This window comes from Sycon ciliatum, chromosome 1 (genome assembly GCF_964019385.1).
Source record: "Sycon ciliatum chromosome 1, ocSycCili1.1, whole genome shotgun sequence".
NCBI lineage: Eukaryota > Metazoa > Porifera > Calcarea > Leucosolenida > Sycettidae > Sycon > Sycon ciliatum.
The window spans coordinates 68624956-68643664 of NC_088643.1; the positions used below are offsets into that span (position 1 = coordinate 68624956).

The 18709-nt window shown below is 46.3% G+C and overlaps 1 protein-coding gene across 2 annotated transcripts; it reads right to left on the minus strand.

Moving 5' to 3' along the window:
- Positions 1-10435: 10435 nt before the first annotated feature.
- Positions 10436-13485, minus strand: LOC135805103 (uncharacterized). Of its 2 annotated transcripts, XM_065319097.1 has the most exons (5): positions 13232-13485; positions 12724-13026; positions 11881-12528; positions 11578-11802; positions 10436-11411 (listed from the first exon to the last, which is right to left on the minus strand). In XM_065319097.1, exons 1-5 carry the CDS (start codon positions 13370-13372, stop codon positions 10623-10625), a joined length of 2106 nt encoding a protein of 701 aa, XP_065175169.1. In that variant the 5' UTR covers positions 13373-13485; the 3' UTR covers positions 10436-10622. The 2 variants fall into 2 exon arrangements, with proteins under 2 accessions (XP_065175169.1, XP_065175171.1); XM_065319099.1 differs by lacking the exon at positions 11578-11802.
- Positions 13486-18709: the final 5224 nt, after the last annotated feature.

Here is an 18709-nt window from a genome sequence, read left to right on the forward strand (position 1 = left end):
ATCAATGTTAGCAATGCGTTGGAGATTTACACTCTCGGGAACCTGTTCTGAGACATGGTCGAGACACGTTCAGTCATGACCGAGACATGTTCCGACAGGTCAAGTGCAAGTCGTGCTGTGATTGGTTAAATCTTATCATCTGCTCACCGTGTCCTCTGATTGGTTGATTCTTGAACAATTTCACCGTGTTCTCCAAGGTCGTCACCTCCCATAGGATGTTATTTCAAACTCGGCGGCGGTCAAAAGGGTATATATGTGCAAGCACAGTCCTCCATTCACTCACAACTGCCTTTGTTGTTTCGTTGCTCAAGCCTTCTCTCTCTCTCTCTCTCTCCCTCTGGATCTCACTGGATCTCTCGTGACTGATATCATGATGGCCACTGATGCTGTTGTTGCTGGTGAAGATGTTGTGGACTGTTTGGGTATTGACCCGTTCGCTATCAAGACGATAAAGAAACCCGGTCTCTACAAGCGACGTGCTAGCCGTAATCCGAATCTGGAGCCTCTGCCTAAGATCAAGATGCCATCTCCTCGTCCTACCATACTACCAGGTGTCGCCACCATTATTACGGATGGGGCAGCAGAGTGTGTTCAAGCAATGTACAGCAAGACCGCCCACGACTATCATGTTGCTCCTGGCACCGATTTCTACTATACGCGCGGTGATTTACCGGGCATGCTTGTCAATGGCACGGTATGTGAAGGACGCTTTGGTCAACTTAAGCTGTACGTCCAGGCTTCACAAGACGATCTCATTCAATTCTTCCTGAAGACCTCAACACCTTTGAGACGTGCCGTGAGATCTCCACATATCAACAGGATACGGAGTAACATCTTCCCTGCAATGTATCAAGGGAAGAGTGTGACTGCTTTGTATCTCAAGCCAACCAAGGGTGTGCCCAACTTCCCGATGAACGAAGAGTGTCAGCTCTATCTGCATCCTTCCACTATATCTTTCAACAGGGAGAAGTGCGAATTCAAGGCATGGCTTTCGGCAATCCCCCTGATGTTTGTAGACTCACGGCTTTGTGAAAGGGATCACGACACCGTGCAAGACCTTCCCGAGGCTGAATTGACTCGACTGGTGAGTGCATTCCTCAAGAAGTGGAGCACTGCTGACAACGTGACTGCTGACATTGCGTTTGACACAACGGTGGCGGCGGCAGCGTCTCTCCCTGACACCCTACCGGACAATTCACTGGACTTGAATCTGCTAAATGCTTAGTCTATCTTACCACATTGATTGATCAGAAAGACTTTATATCCTAACCCTTTTTTTTTTTTTTTTTTTTTTTTTTTTTTTTTTTTTCATGCTCTCTCACTCTCTCTCTCTCTCTCTCTCTCTCTCTCTCTCTCTCTCTTGCTAACATATCATCGCTTCATTAGATTACCACTAGCACACATGAGTATCATAATGATTTATTTGAGAAAGAAAATATTTCCTATCATAATTAGAACAGTGTGTGTGTGTGTGTGTGTGAAGATGGCGTACTGGGCTACGCATTTCCATAGGAGTGATGGGGAGGAGACTTCCCTCAAGCACATGCAAAGCATGCGGAATGATATTACCGAAATACAATCAGTTGTGGGGAACGATGACACCGAAAACACCTTGGTTCATGATGTGGAGAAACTGAAAGAGGTGAAAGCCGATGAGAGCAAAGTGGAAGATGTGGAAAACAGATCTACGCGCTACACAGATCAAGCCATAGCAGCTGATGAGCTGCACGTGAAAACAGATGGATCCGTGTCCATGGATGCTAACCTCAACATGAACGAGCATTCCATCTGTAATTTGGCGTACGATGATAGTTCTTTGACATGTGCTGTCCCTGCCGGTTGGGTCAAGAATGAAATCCAACAAGCATCATCGAGATTGCAAACTGGTATGGACACTGTGCGCAAGATGAAAGGACCTCGTGGTGATCGGGGATTGGGATGGCTTAGCGGAGGTGACATGCCACTGAACTCTGTAGGGAGAAATGGTGACTTCTATCTCGATGCAACCACGCTCATCGTGTACAAGAAATTCAGCTCGAAATGGAAGGCGTTTGGTCGGCTTCATGGATCAAGAGGTGAAGCTGGTCCACGTGGAGAACGTGGATTGATCGGTCCTGAAGGTGAGACTGGACCTAGAGGAGCTGATGGGCAAGGTGGTGAACGCGGTCAAAAAGGTGATCAAGGAATACCTGGTCCAGAAGGTCCCAGAGGTGAAGTTGGACCACGTGGAGAACGTGGATTGGTCGGGCCTGAAGGTGAGATTGGACCTAGAGGAGAAGATGGGCAAGACGGCCCACAAGGTGAACGTGGTGTGCAAGGTGATCAAGGAACCACAGGTCCCATGGGTCCCCAAGGAACCATCGGTCCAACCGGTCCTCCAGGAAACAGAGGTCCCGTGGGTCTCCAAGGAATCATCGGCCCCATAGGTCCTCAAGGAACCAGAGGCCCCATGGGTCCGCAATCAAATCAGAACCTATCCGATCCGTTTCATCTACTACCTCTCATTCGGAGAAACGCCTACCTCTACATATACTCTCATCCTAGCAGATTTGAATCCGTCACCAGGGTGAGCAGAAACAGATACAGAGGGATAAATCTCGTTGACATGAAGGACAAGAGAATCAACGTGAACAGCATCGACATGTTCCGAGACGATCACTTCTACCTCAACATTACACAACCCAGCCAAGTTTCCATTAGAGAACGATTCGTCAATCTGTTTCACGACAACATGTCTTTTGCAATGTTCCAAGTAATTCAAGTGGACGCACCTGACCCTAGAAACATGGCATTGAAGGCATTCGATATCGATACTGTCGGAAATTTCAGCTTGGATAGTTTGTACGTGTTGTTCACTGCCACCCACATAAGTGGCAACTACTTCACGCGTCCCGGCCATTCATCATTCAACATACCCGTTTCGTCTGTAGTCAGCCAATTATCGGCGGCTTTGGATAAACCTGTGTCGAGCATGACGGATCTCTTGGGTACAAAGTGTGTCATAAGTTACGCTCGGAATTCAGAAGGCCTATTCACTCTATACGTAAACTCCATTTTGATACATTCCAACTTAGACACTGTCCCATTTTCCAGAACCAATGGAATCGAAGATTGCAATTATAGCATTGGTGGTACTCAATTCTTCAACGGCACTTCATCAAAGTTGTTCTGTCATTTGCACTTTGCAGAGAGTTTATCTTCTCATACAATCCAGCGCATCCACACAGAACTCATGGCACACTACGATATATGAAAGTGCTACTTTGATTGTACATAATATATAGCACACATGCTACACTACATTCTTGAGATGAAAATGAAAAATAAAACCTATCTATAGTGAGTGTCATCACAACACCAGAATGTCTGTGATATTGACAGTGGCGAACAACACGTCGGGCGTGAGCAGGGGATTGCACAATCCGAACTTTACTCTAAATGTGAAGGAGCTCGATACGCGTGATAAAGTCCTGCATGTTGAATCGGCTCAGTTTGAAGTACACTTTGAGAACATAGACGAGGCAACGAACAAACTCTATGTGGTACATGGTGTAGAAGAAGAAGAAGAAGAAGAGGATAGACTTTCCATCAAGACTGGAACATACAGCGATGTAGACGATTTGGTGTCTATTATCAATGCCACTCTGAAACGAGCAGGACACGGAGACATTGTGTTTTCCTACTCTCGTCACACCAGCCGTATAAGTGTCTCGGTACCCAGGAATAAACGGTGCTTGTTGAAGAAGGACTCACCCGCATTGGTGCTGGGTGTGGGCACTATTCTCAAGCCATACACGATCGAGGGATCTCACACGTTCCCGTTCGCTGTGGATCTGACGAAAGGCAGAAGACTTGTCCTGCTCTACACCGACCTCATTGGACCTGCTGTGGAGTACGAAGACAATACTGATTCGAGGGTGTTGAAGACTTTTCTTATTCAAACCCTCAACGGTTTGAATAACTACGTGTTCGGGAAAGAAGACAAACGACTGCTGCTTCCACACGAAAACGTGACTAGCATTTCGTTCTGGTTGAAATTCAACACCGGTGAACACATTACTTCCGGATATCCCGTCTACCTTGATCTTCGGATCACCAACACAACTACTTAGATGGATCTTCCAGATGTTCGTGTCCGTCACGTGCGTGACATGGTGGAGGATATAGCAAAACGAAAGAAATTGGAGAGCGAAAAGGTGCGTTGCCGGGAGAAGTACGTAATTTACAACACTGCAATCTTGTCCTTTCTCATACTCATTCAAACCATTCTCAACATTCTTCAAGGGAGTGGTGTTGTATCTGGAGAACATCGCATTCGAATCATCGCCATCAGTAGCACGATCATCGGTGTGATCATGGCATGCATTGGTAAACACGTTCTCGACACCAAACGTCAGCTTGTCAAGTGTATTGAACAACTGCAGCAGATGGAGAGAGCTGAAGACTCGTTCATGTTGGAATTGGGCATTACTCTTGAAGATGGGAAGCTCACTAACGAGGAGCATCAACGATTGATATCGATGATGAACGACTTTCGCAAGACACTGGATATTGGATCTTTGAAAAAAATTCACCCCTATTATAATGTGACTCGCAAGAATGGCACAGGAGATATACTCACCACAAGCTCCGGAGTCCTTCACGGGACTCCTGACCAACACGAAGATCGTTCAGAAGAACATCCTCGACAGGACGGAGAAGAAACTCTCGTTGCTTGAGGGTAGACGCGGAGTACGACTCTTTTCCACAGCAGATCGATCACCACCATCCCTGAACAATGAACTAGACATCTCGTCGCCGAATTTCATTGCTCTGGGGGAGAGCTATTTCATCGTGAAAATGCGCTATAGTGTCAAAAACAATCTCAATAACCAGCCTGGAGACTACACGCGATGGGTGTGCACCACGTCACCAGCCTTTTCGTGGTTCAAGAACATTCGAGTGGAGATCAACGGAACAGAGGTCACGCAATCGAGTAAAGTTGCCGACATGCAAATGGTTCAGCATATCCTCAGTCTAATGGAAAGCAGCAGCGAACGCCTTCAGTACGTGGACTCGGATCTCTACGGTCTACAGAAACTGGATCCGCAAAGAGCATTGAGAGGTGTGGATTTATCACCCTATCAACTTGGTGTGAAGCGTAAGCATGGCTATGCCTTCGAAACAAACGCTGCAAACGCTAATGCAGCACAAGCACCGGATTTCGTCGATGATTTCACACTCAGGCGTGCACCCACCGTCGAGCTTGTCACCAACGAAGGCTTCTCCAACACGGTTCAGGAAAATGCACTTCGTGCAGCTGTTGGACGGTTTCAGTACAAGCTGAGACCCTTCCTACCGTTTTTCAATCAGGACGATGCTTGGTTACCCCCGGGTACACAGGTGAAGCTTCGCTTTGATCTGCCACAATCCGAGCTTTCCAGATACATCATGCTTAGCGATCAAGGCGGTGGTGCCAACAGTGCTCTGAGCGTCGGTGATATTGAGATCGATCTACTCCAATTGGACTTTGTGTACACTACCTATCGCATGGAACCCAATCTCACCGATCGTGTACGCCTTCCCAAACAACTCTATTTCCACACGTGGTGCCCTCGTCTCATACAAAAGAGCATTTCAGATGATGCTGGTACACTGGAACTGCTTCACAATGCGGACATTCCACGCAGGATGATCCTGTTCTTCACAGATTTGACTCATGGTACACAGCCAGCATTGGCTGGAGGTGAAGCATCGCATTCTTCGAACAGACTGGCCATGATTCATGCAAATCTCAGTCAACTTCGTGTCACTGTCAACGACCAGACGCTCTTTGACAACCCGCTCAAATTCCAGTGGGATGTGAGTCGTAATACTGAAGGGCAATACTTCTACGATTACAACAAATCCTCCTACCTGCGTGGCTACAATCTGGTTCAAGACTTTTTCGGCAAGACGTATGGAACGCAAATCCCCATCACCGCTGCAGATTACTGCAATCACTACTTTATGGTGCCTATCAACTTGAATCTGGATCGGACCACAGACAATCCAAGATCGAGAGGAAATCTGTCCATCGACTATCAATTTAGCGACGTGACAAACGCCCCCGTGAGGAGACCTAGCGAAAATGGCGCCTCGATCAAAGTCAACCTTCTCTGCATGGACAAGTACTTGTACACCATGAGCAAAGATGAAGGTATCAAAGCCGAAGTTGTATGAATTAATTCCGACCTAGTAGTAAAAGGGCATCATGGAAGGTGGTGACCTGGAGACCAGACATCGTGTCTACGGTGGTGATTTGAAAACATCGAGTCGACAACACGGTGGATTCTTCTGGAAAAAGAGCTTCTGGAAAAACCTAATCGGTGCTGGACCGGATGAGATGGAAAAGCAGATGGCGGAACCCACGACAAAACAAGATGCAATGCAACGCGGTGGACTTGGACCCCTGGCTGCCATGGCAGGAATGACACTTCTTCCCATGCTTTTGGGGAGAGGAGAGTCCGGAGACATTGTGGAAGCGCAAATGAAAACAGCTTACAACCCTGCCATGCACCGAGGAGGTCTAGCCATTCCACCAGGATTAGCCGCCAAGGCCATACCACTCCTGACGAATCTGGCTGCTCCCTTGGTCATGGGTACCATGGCATCACTGGGTGACAACGTAATGGATAAAATATTCGGCAGAGGAGTAAGGAAGGGAAGCTCAGCAGGTGCCATGAAGCGCACTAAAAGTCGTCGTCGTCGGCATGCACCGAAGAAGATTCGTCAACGAGCATCTCGAAAAACCAAGAAGCCAGCTCGTCAAGTTCGCTCCAAAGGCCGCAGGGCACGAGGAATAAAGAAACAAGGAAGGGCCTTGTTCAAAAAACTAGGACATCGTGCCCTCGACGAAGCTTCATCGTTCCTGTCTGCACCTCGTAGATCCCTAACCCGTCCTGAAACTCCATTTGCTCAAAAAATTCGACAGAACATTAACAGTGCAGGACCGTCTTCTATGAGTTCCGCTCACATCGGTCCATCCTACAACATCTGATCATGGACTTTATCTCGCTCCTTGGACAGGAAATCGGGAGGAAGAAAAAGACTAGTCCCGTAAGGAACGACGATGTTCCGACCACGGCCACTGCTCGACACGGGCTGCACATTCCTGGTCTTCAGTTCGAGTCTAAGGATTGGTTCACGGAAATCATTCCTGCTCTGAAATCCTGGGGTCAAAACGTATTGTTTCTGGGACAGAGCAACATGGGTAAATCCTACTTTCTCATCAAGCTCCTGAAACGCGTGCAACCTGAGCGTATAGTTGTCATCTCCAACACGCCGGCCGATCAGTATCGTCTCCCAAGCCTCAAATCCTTCAAGCATTACAGCACCATGCCCGAGTGTATCGAAGACATGGATCTCCAGCCTAACACCTATGTGATCATTGATGACATCAGAGTGATGGGTTTGAAGCACGGCAGCCAAAGAGAGTGTCTCTACAAGTTCTTCACCATGTACAGTCATCATCATAAGTTGAACGTGTTCTTTCTCTCTCAGAGCTTTGATAACATTAAGGACATGAAGATCAATGCAAACTTTATGTATCTATTTCGCTTCACTGATAAAAGCAATATCAAGCGTTATCTCAATACTCTGTTTGGTGGTCTGTGCACGAAGTCATCCATTATCTTTAGATTGTATGAGAAGTTATTGGCGGTGTGTCGCAGACCTATCCTAACCATTGATTGCTCTTCTAATCAGTACTACACGTATTGCGAAGACACTGCATTAAAGGTGACTTTTGAATAAAAACCTCGTTGATGTGCGTGTTTAGCCGAAAAGTTAGCCGAAAAGTTAGCCGAAAAGTTAGCCGAAAAGTTAGCCGAAAAGTTAGCCGAAAAGTTAGCCGAAACATTGAAAAAAAAAATTCCAATAATGAATAAGAATGGAGCATCTTACGGTGAAATTCTCAAATGGGCTACCGAGCAGTATACAGAGGGTGGGGTCCAGAAAGGGATCCTTCTCGATACCCAAGCGTAAAAGGTTGCAAACCTTGCAGTTTATGTCGAAACATCCTCAACACATCCTCAAGAAGAGAGTAAATTCGTGGGAAGTTCTCGGTATACCACCACTCATGCGGCAAAAAGGAGGTAATAACTACAATACCTACTTGAAAAGCGTCAAGAAAGTTCTTTCCCAAGTGCCAGATCACAGTTTGAGCACCTCCACCCTGTTGGAACTGCAAGCTGATCCGCGAGTAAAGCGTCTATATGACACCCACTTCAAAAACAATCCCGATCACATCAGTTACCCGTCTGTGAGAAATGTGATTGCATCCAACATACTCAACTATGATTCCACTACCGATCAAGTTCGCGATTCCGTTGCAGATGTCAGGAAGAAGAGAAAGGCACCTTTAACATCAGTGCCTTTCAATCTATTACAAGACCACGAATTTGACCGATGGATCCTACAAATCCTGGACAGTTTCCTCCGACATACAAATATACCGGCAACCTTTTTGAAGAGCAACTATTTCACAAGCCGATCACAACTGCTGCAACTCTACGATGAAGATCGACTGAGGTTCAGGAGTCGGGTGGAAGCGGCTGCGGATGCCCTGAAGACGCAGACGATGAACGACTACACTACTCTGGTCAACGAGACGAATCGCATCTACATGTCCAGGTACCCGTTTGCAACCATAGCGGGTGCGGTGGGAATCCACAAACATGTCGATGGATTCCTTCGATCAGAACGAAAGATTCATGAACTAGCCACCCTAGTGCTAGCTGTACCAGGATCGCAGCTCAAGTTTCAAGATCTCAACGATATGACTTCTACGTATGGTAGAACAACTGAAGCAAAATTGATCCATCCCGAGCATTTCATGATCAGAGCACAAAAGGTGATGGTGGACGATGCATCATTCATTCAAGAGGTTCTGAAGGATAAAAGCAGGATCACTCGTATCATCAAGGATATCCTGAGTGGACGTTCAATGTGATCACGCGCGCGCGAAAATTTTCAGGCTATGATCAAGAATGGACTACCCTCTCAGCAGTGCCGACATCAAAGGAAGATTGAATGGTGTTGGAGGGTTCGTGGGGTGTACAAGTTACGACCTCTTACCACCCTTGAACAATGGAGACTTTTGTATCGTCAACACCGACAACGTTCTACCGGTGTACGATGCACCGGAAGGTGGACATCATTGGTTGACCGTGTGTCGCGAGCAAAACGTGATCCTGGTTTTTGACAGTTTCGGACGCAGTCTATACACTATGGAGCAAGATTACACTGAACCTGCACTGTGCGATTTCTTTAAAGAAGCCTATGCAGACTGTAAGATCATCACCAACACCCAAGCCGTTCAAGACAGAAGCACAGCAGTATGTGGATGGTATGCCATATTGATGGGAAAGCTATTTTCCAAATATGGTCTGGATGAAGCACTTCGAATTTTCCGAAGAGTCTTCGATGAGGATGAAAAGCTGGAAAACGATCAACTGGTTCTCAGTTTAGGTGCCTTGCGAGGTGGTGGAGCCTTGTGGGATACGAAAGTGCAAAAAGCACTTCATGATGGAAGACAGAAGAAGAAGTCGCAGTCCACACCATTCCACACGCAACTGGCTAACGAATTGCACAAACCCAGACGAGTGCATTTCAAAAGACGCAAGGTGAAGAGCAGGTCTGTGGATCACATCTGGAGTGCCGATCTAGTGGATATGCAACGGTTTGCCCGAAGCAACAAGAACTACAAATTCCTGCTGACCGTCATCGATCTGTACAGTCGCTATGCCTGGGCAGTACCCCTGAAAACCAAAACTGGCTCTGCTGTCAGGGATGCATTCGACCTGATCCTGAAATCATCGAACAGGGTACCACAAAAACTATGGGTAGACGAAGGCAAGGAGTTCTACAATGCAACAATGAAGCAATGGGTCAAGGATCACAACATCATCATGTACAGCACCCACAACGAAGGAAAAGCCGTGGTGGTGGAACGCTTCAATAGAACACTGAAAGGCAGAATGTGGCGCCATTTCACGGAGAAAGCTACGACACAGTATCTTGACGTCCTTCCTCAGCTTATGGCCAAGTACAACAGCTCGAAACATCGCAGTATCGGCATGAGTCCCACGAAAGCTTCTCTTGATGGAAAACCAAAAGATGCAGACGTACACTCGAAGCAATCACCAGCTAAATTCAAAGTGGGCGATGATGTGCGTTTGGCTGTGGCTAAACGTCATTTCGAGAAAGGGTACACGCCCAACTGGACAGAGGAAGTGTTCGTGGTAAACGATGTCCTACCCACTGTACCCCACACCTATCGTGTTCAAGACCTGATGGGAGAAGTCATTCAAGGACAGTTCTATGGAGCTGAGCTACAACATGCCAGACACACAGGATTGAGATTCGATAAGGTGTTGAAATACAACAAGAACAGTCGGCTCGTCAAATGGAAGGGTTATCAAGACGAAAAATTCCATACCTGGTTAACAAAGAAGGATGTGAATGATCTCAAAAAGTATTAGCATTTCATATGTACAATGTAGCTCATGCTTTGGATTAACGTGAATATTATGAATCGCATAGTATTTACAATGTATTTCATGAGAAGATATGACATATGCTCTAGTATGTGTGGAAATCCCTCAGTGCTTTGGAATATCCTTGTGTCCGAATGCCAGGGTGTTGATACCATCCTCCAGAATGTAACGCTTACTGTCGAATCCACAGAGGGCAATCTTGTGTAGCTCCTCTCCGTGAATGCAATGTCGTCGACTTCGAAGAACATTCATTGTTCTCTTCAGCTGAGACTCCTCGACGAGACATGTTCGATAATCATCGACGGTTATGGTGTTTTTCAACACGCTTCTCTGCACACCTTTGGCACGCTTGCCATTGTCGTCGTTGTCTTCACAGCGGTATGCGTACATCTTGCTCCGCAAACCAATGAACTCCTTGATGGGTTTGCCACCTAGTTCGTCCTTGAACTTCCCTACCACCTTCTTGTTGACCGTGCTGTACAGGTGGTGGGATGGTGAATAGTTGGATGTGTCATAGGCTGTTATGTTGTTTGACATATCGGTGTACAGATCATCCGTTTGAATATGTACGATCAGACTATCAGTATCAGTGTAGAGCAAACGTACATTTTGTCCATAGCGGGGTAGGAGAACTTCATAGTAAAAGGAATACATCAAGTGCTTCGACAGATCGAGGATGGCTGTACCCACATAAATGGGTTTATTGAGAGTCACCTTTGTCTTGGCAAACTCGATTGCTATCAGATCGTTCTCAAAGGCTACACTGCGGATGTACGAAGGTTTGTTGATGCTTTTCTGGAGACGTGGTTTTTCATCCTGTTCACGAATGAGCTTGATGTTTACTCTGTTTCGAACGTTTTCCATGGTCTTGCCATATACAGCATTGTTCATCAACTACGATAAACAGGCATACAAAAAAAAAAAAAAAAAAGCCAAGAAAAACAACAATAAGAAAACTGTTATCTTCAGGTCATTCACACTTCCAGTACATACTAGATCCCACACTATCGCTAAATACACACACACACACACACACACACACATGATGTGGAGTACCCACCTTATAGAAGTCTTTCTCGAAATCAGAAGTTGATAGCTTTCTCAGGTCAGTATTAGTGTCGATGTATGGCTTCATCCATGGGTGTTGTGTGAAGGAGAGCACACGATGTACATCTGTAATCTCCACACCCAAGGACACATACTGCTGCAAGTTTCTGTAGTGCAGAACATAGTGCTCTTTCACCAGTAGATTTGGTACCAGTTTCTTCGCTTCCAAACCGGTCACCTACAAGAGTACAGTATAGATATACACAAACCTTAGAAGATTAATACAAGCATATCCACCAGATAGACCATGACTTACCATTAGTTTCTCTGCCATGTGGGTCTGATATGGAGAAAGCATATCTCGTGTCACCTTCATCTTCTCAGGAGCCAACGGATAGTCATTCATCATGTCATGCACACCATCTGGAATCCTTAAATCGCACTCCACCATGTATCCCGTCGAAGAGTCCATTGGATGATCGAGTACCGTCTCCAGAAGATCATCCGTCACTGCTTCAAAGCAGAAGTCCGACACGGGCAAGGGTTGAGACATGGCCCATCCATATAGATTGTTCGCATCTAAATATTGGATGAAGCTTGTCGGCTCGTCTGGATTGTACTCCGATAGATATCTGTTGTTGGCGGTGGCATGTCTAGCGGACACCATGCTTATGCCACCTCTTTTGCCATGCTCAATGAAGTTGAACATGTCAATGTCGGAAATGAGATGAAGGGACACCTTCGTCATTTTCAGCAGCGAATCCCAGGCAAATCCCGGTAAGGTGAGGTAATTAGCGGGATCCAATCCATAGGTTGCGTGAGCAGTTCTTCTGAAGTTTTCGAAAACGTCAGCCAACAGCAGCACATCAGTCTCCAGGTAGAGGTCGTGATAGTCTCCTAGATCTTCACAGTCAAACGCAGTCCATACTGTTTGCGCATAGGCATAGTCTTCATCACTGATACCCTAGGGAATAGAAAATGTACACCAAAAAGAAAAACAAATCAACGAACTTATTTTAGTAGTTCGCCCACACAATCAATTATTTAGTATGAAGCTGCAGGAAGCGTTCAAACACATTTTGTCTTATTTTAGTACTTCGAATTAAGATGGTGAAAAAAGAAAGAGAGAAAGATCTACTATATCTGTCACACTACTCACCATGTTCGTTAGCGTTGAGTGGAATGCATCCTTGGGTGGTAGACGCGTTTCTTCGAATTGGTCGTACGACCCCATATATTCATACGGGTAGACACCCTTTCGTGTCAACAGTTTGCGTTCATCCTCGTCTGGAAATCGTGCGGATAGAAGGGCGAATGCATCTGGTGGTGTAGCCGAAACCAACCGGTCTAGGGAGGTGTTCAAGAATGCCAGGCTGTCGATGAACTGGAACTGTCTCCATCCGAATGTGACATATTTTTCACTGTTGATGGGAACCACTTTGATAGCACCGAGACGCTTGGTCTGAGAAGAAGAAAGAAAAAGAGGAGACACAGTTTTAAGGTGCAGCTGTAAAGATGAATATCAATCATATAAACGTGAATATGAGTACCACCATAGTAATGATCTTCCTTCTTAGAAAAACATCATGATCCACGCACACGCACACACACACACACACACACACACACACACACACACACACACACACCACGCATATGTAACGTACCCGTTCTTGTCCTTTCTCGTTCACATACGTAATCTCATCAGTGGATGTTCTCCCAATGGCAGATATGATGTGATGAGAATCGTATCCCTTCAAGTTATGAAAGATCACAGGAATCTTGATCTTGAACGGCTCAATCCGCATGTTCAGGTTACAATGGTTGTGTGCTGCACCACGGTAAGCACCGGTGATGTGACAGTGGTCACGTACACGATCGCTACCCAACGCTTCACCACAGATCCAACAGGAGACTACCGTTTCAAATTCACGTTGTTGACTTTCTGAAATGATCATTTGACCAGCATTACATGCTAGAAGCTCATCACGGATAATCTCCTCCTCTTGCTCAAGTGACAGCAGAAAACAGAACATAGAATCTTCTCCACGGTAGAAGAAACGGTTCGTGACGACGCCATCAGATCGTACTACAATGTACGAACAGGAACAGGCTACATGCTTGTTCTTTTGGAATGTCGAATGACCGATTTTCTTGACAGCGGACAGAGGTTCTATGAAGGCCTCACAATCGGCATAGATCACCTGCATTTGAGAGAGAGAGAGAGAGAGAGAGAGAGAGAGAGAGAGAGAGAGAGAAGTAGGAATAGCAGCAGGGACAACACCGAGTAAAACAGCGGAAAAGATAGATAGAGAATTAGGAATAGCTGCAGAGACAACACCGAGTAAAACAGCAGAAAGGTGAACAATCAGAGTCAAGAAACATGTGCAGGAAAGAAAAGAAAAGAAAAAGAAAAAAAAAAAAAAAAAAAAAAAAAAAAAAAAAAAAAACAGACCACAGTGTGTTCACCTTGATTAAGTGTTCTACTTACAAATGGGGCTTGAAGCTGCTTGTTCACATTCCTGAACATCACTCTATCACCAGCCTTTGGCATCTCCACCGTAGCTTCAGGATGTTCACTGCAGTACATCATATGATTATTCAATCCCTTCTCCGTGACGTGTGTTGAGAGACATCTGAAGCAGACAAAATGTGCTCGACGTGCTCCAGTAGCAACAAGACGACTGAATGACTTTATCCACACCCAGTGCTGCACCTCCACGTCATTGCGTTCGTCTTGGATGAGCAATACATTGATGGCGGTCTGCGGTTGCTGAGAAATTCTTAACGGATATATGACTTTCTCTTCATATCCGAAGACGTTGATGTAAAGACCGTCGTTCAGTCTTTCGATGACTGGTATGTCTTCCAGTTTTGCTGGAAACTCGATGCCGCTCACATCCACAGTATCCGCATGTTCTGCGTACGACGATTGACGATATGGATGAGACTTGTCTGCCGAAAATTTAGCAGCCAGTATTGACCATCTAAAGTACGGATGACATAAGACATGGACAGGCGGCATACAGTTCAATCCATACACCGTATCACCACACTGAAACCCCACTGCTATACTTACAGTAAACACTTGTTGTCAGTGTTCTGCACGTTAACAATGGCCTTCTTCGACTTCAACTCCGGTGGCAAGGGGATGTACGAACTTCCTCCAAGTACACAGTAGCGTGACATTTCGATGTGTAAACAGGAAATCCGTTCAACTACCCAACCTGATCCATGACGAACGAAATCATCAAGACGAGCGTTGATCTGAGCAATCATCCTACTGAGAAGGTCCCTCAGGTCCATGGTGTTGAGCACCAGCGTTGTACTCGATCGGAAGAAGAATGTGTTGGAAACCATTTGTCCTGTAGCAGGATTCAGCTTCTGCATCACCACCTGAACTACCAAAGAACACTTGTACTGACCCCATTGCTCAATATTCTCTTCAAGAAGCAGCTCCAGCGACGGTAGAACATGAGAGAAAAACTTTAGTACATCTGCAAACTCTTGATCAGGACAATAACTAAAGAATTGCAACAGATCAGATGATCTCACTACATCAAAAGACTGACGAGGTTTCTTCCGAAGGGGTTCCATCCTGAGCAGGGGTGGTGGCGGACAACCACACAATGGCTTGACAAGGTACCGAGGATCTATTTTTATAGGGTTTTCGTAATAGTTGAATTCGGAATAACTGGTTGTTTTTCAATTAACCAATCCACTCATCTCCCGCTGGAAACAATTAACCACTTACCGCACTTCCCGCTGAAAACATGTGACCAATTAGCGCACTTCCCGCTGAAATCACGTTCATCCTTTTATCGCGCATTGACCCATGTTCCACACTTCACAGTGAAATCAGTGCTGCAATGATGTACTGTGACGTCAATGCATGGATGCCTGATCTGTGCATCTGAGGTCAAGATGAATCCGGTATTCCAGCAGCTAAAAGTTCGAGAAAGAATTGTTGTATGTCGAAAAGAATTATACGAGAGGAAAGCTAGAAAAATTCTACACCTCATGGACCTTTCGATTACGGACATAGATGGAAAACTAATTGACTTATGTCAATGGAAAGATTCCAAACCCGAACCAAAAAAGACACGGCATGTCGCGAGCAACGTTTTGGTTTTTGGCGCGCACCGTGTTCACCGTGTTCTCCAAGGTCGTCACCTTCCCGGAGGCGGGACCCGGCGGGACGGGACTTGGCGGGACCTATAAAACCTGATATAATTTCATTTTTGGTTCACAATTCATTTTTGAGTCCATTGGATGATCGAGTACCGTCTCCAGAATTTCTCTCTCTACCAGATCAAAGATGTCGGCCTGGTCAACCTCCGAACCGTATGTAGAGAAGTTTTATTTATTTTCTTGTAGTAATAAAGATGAATTAACCGTTCGGTTACTCACCGATCTGGGTACAGCTTACGAGCTAAGACCCATGCTTCTTCACCCGGATCGAGCGGACATGACTCCCATGGAGATTGCACAGTATCTGTGCAGGGTGTCGACGCGCGTTCTCGTGAGCGGTGAGAAACACCAGCGTCTACCGAAGATCGTTGTTGATGGTGTAGAGGATTATGGATCATCATCATGGCGAGATACGGGCAGACTGCTCCGCTGCTGGGACGACGGGCGAAGATCGATGTACAACGTGATGAAGGCTGCAGGTGTTCTGGATATTGTCGAAGAGACGTTTGCAAATGGAGAGCAGATCGAAGCTCAGGAACTCATCCGTGTCATCAAGGATCTCAATGATCGCAAGGTCTTTCGAAAAGACGGGGATACACAAGCGACGACGAAATCTGTCCGCCTCTCAGTGATGTCGACGAGGATAACCCGTGTTGTTGCGCGTGTCGGCACGATCGACATCGACGAAGAAGGATATCCTAAGAAGATGCCGGAAGTCTCGTGTGATTATGTAGTAAGCCGGAAGCGCAAGGCCGATGATGACCTGGATGAATCAATTGTGACGATTCAGGCTTCGAACACAGCTCCAATCATCGAAGTTTCCAGGAAGCGCTCCTGGGTAGTACCTTCTCAAGATATCTTTGATTGCTAGACTCTCTCTCTCTCTCTCTCTCTCTCTCTCTCTCTCTCTCTCTCTCTCTCTCTCTCTCTCTCATTCTCTCTCTCTCTCTCTCTCTCTCTCTCTTCCTACCAGGCGTGAGCCATCCCCTGGGTGAACAAAATGGGTGCTATCTTCTCTCTCTCTCTCTCTCTCTCTCTCTCTCTCTCTCTCTCTCTCTCTCTTCCTACCAGGCGTGAGCCATCCCCTGGGTGAACAAAATGGGTGCTATCTTCTCTCTCTCTCTCTCTCTCTCTCTCTCTCTCTCTCTCTCTCTCTCTCTTCCTACCAGGCGTGAGCCATCCCCTGGGTGAAAATGATCCGAAAAATTGAAATTACAAGTCAAAATACTGCAAAACTATGAGTTCTGATTAATATAAAATTGGAAAAAGTGAGATAACATTGACATTTGAAATAGTAATATTTTAGACATCGGAATGCAATATTATGATGTAGGGCTGGACATATTACCCACCCCTAAAAATCAAAATTAATGATACATGCAGAATTCCAAATCATGACACCATATTACCTTATTGTTTAGGGTAGAGCATAACACCCCAATACATATTTTCAATAATACCCCTTTTTTTGAGGTAGGGGCACCCCCTGGCACATATTTTTATCCGCAAAAAAACCGGGCCAAAAATAATTTTCATCGCAAAAATGGGGTACTATTAGTACCCCATTTTTCAATAATACCCCATTTTTTGGGACCAGGGCGCCCCCTGGCACAGAACCCGCTCGTCGCTTCCTACTGGCGCGCCGTGTTCAGCAGCGGAACTTGGCAGAGGAGATCCGATCCGGCCTCCCGCCCACGCAACGGCTACTGGTAGAGGTCGCAGGTGAAGATGGCGTCTCAAGTTGGTTGACGACTCCACCTGCGACTACAATGCCTGGGACCGTTTTCAGCAGGACGGATTTCCGTGATGCTGTGGGCCTACGATATGGCCTTCCCTTGGAAGGTTTGCCAGCATCATGCGTGTGTGGCAAAGACATGACAAGCCACCACGCTATGACATGCCCCTGTGGCGGGTACCCAACGCAACGTCACAACGAGGTTCGGGACCTGCTGGCTAGTGCCATGTCCGAGGTGGCGTATGATGTCGAGTTGGAGCCTGTTCTGCTGCCTCTCGATGGTGAGACGGTCTCAGGTATTAGAGCTGATGCCGCTCGTGCAGACATACGGGCTCGCGGTTTCTGGACGCGACAGCAAAACGCCTTCTTTGATGTTCGGGTTACCCACCCAAGGCCGTCTTTGCTGTCGCGTTCGGGAGTAGCGAGCCAGTTGTCTGACAACGAGAGGCAGAAGAAGCGCCAGTACTCGAGCCGGATCAACAACGTCGACCGCGGTTCGTTCACGCCGTTGGTTTTCGCCACCAATGGGCAGTGTGCGCCGGAGGCGTCAATATTCCTGAAGTCGTTAGCAGCTCAAATCAGTGAGAGGAACCGTGATCTCCCCTACTCACTGATCATGCGCCAGCTTCGTGCCCGGATCAGTGTGTGCCTGATTCGCTGGCAAATAACTTGTCTGCGGGGGTCACGACACTCGTACCGCCGAAGGCTCATGGGTGCTGGTCATGGCGGTTTTGTGGTGGAGTGTAGGGCCCGTGCCCACCTGGCTGTTTAGCATGCCTGACCTAACTGTTTCATGATATTGTCTGTATTTTTGTTGTAGCAATTTTGCTATTATATGTTGGTCATGATTTGATGGTTGACTTGCCCGTTTTCTTTGTGTACCTTATCTGGTTTTCTCTTGTCTGGGTTGTTGGATGAGTTGGGTAAACGGTGCTGCTTTGATTGTGTTTGCGGATGCGGGTTTACTCTTTGTTTTGGTATTCGATAGTTGACTTGATTCTTTTATTTTATTTTCTTATTGGATTTTCCGATTTATTTGCCGGATTTGATTTTCCTATCTACGATATACTTGATTGGATTTGTCACCATTGCTTTCTTTGCTTCCGTTTTTTGAATTCTTCATTCCGGCACCCAGTTTGTTATCAAATAAAGTCAACGTTCTCAGTAGTAGTAGTAGTAGAATTTATTACAGTTTTGATAGGGAAGGCCCTACAGACGT

Bases quoted from the DNA above. Each gene is read 5' to 3' on its own strand.
- LOC135805103 (XM_065319097.1), bottom strand. From the start codon at position 13,372: ATGCGGATTGAGCCGTTCAAGATCAAGATTCCTGTGATCTTTCATAAC. The intron at 13,027-13,231 runs GTACGTTACATA...TCTTCTTCTCAG, and splicing joins ACGAGAAAGGACAAGAACGG to ACCAAGCGTCTCGGTGCTAT. The intron at 11,412-11,577 runs GTGGGTACTCCA...TGTTTATCGTAG, and splicing joins TCGAGAAAGACTTCTATAAG to TTGATGAACAATGCTGTATA.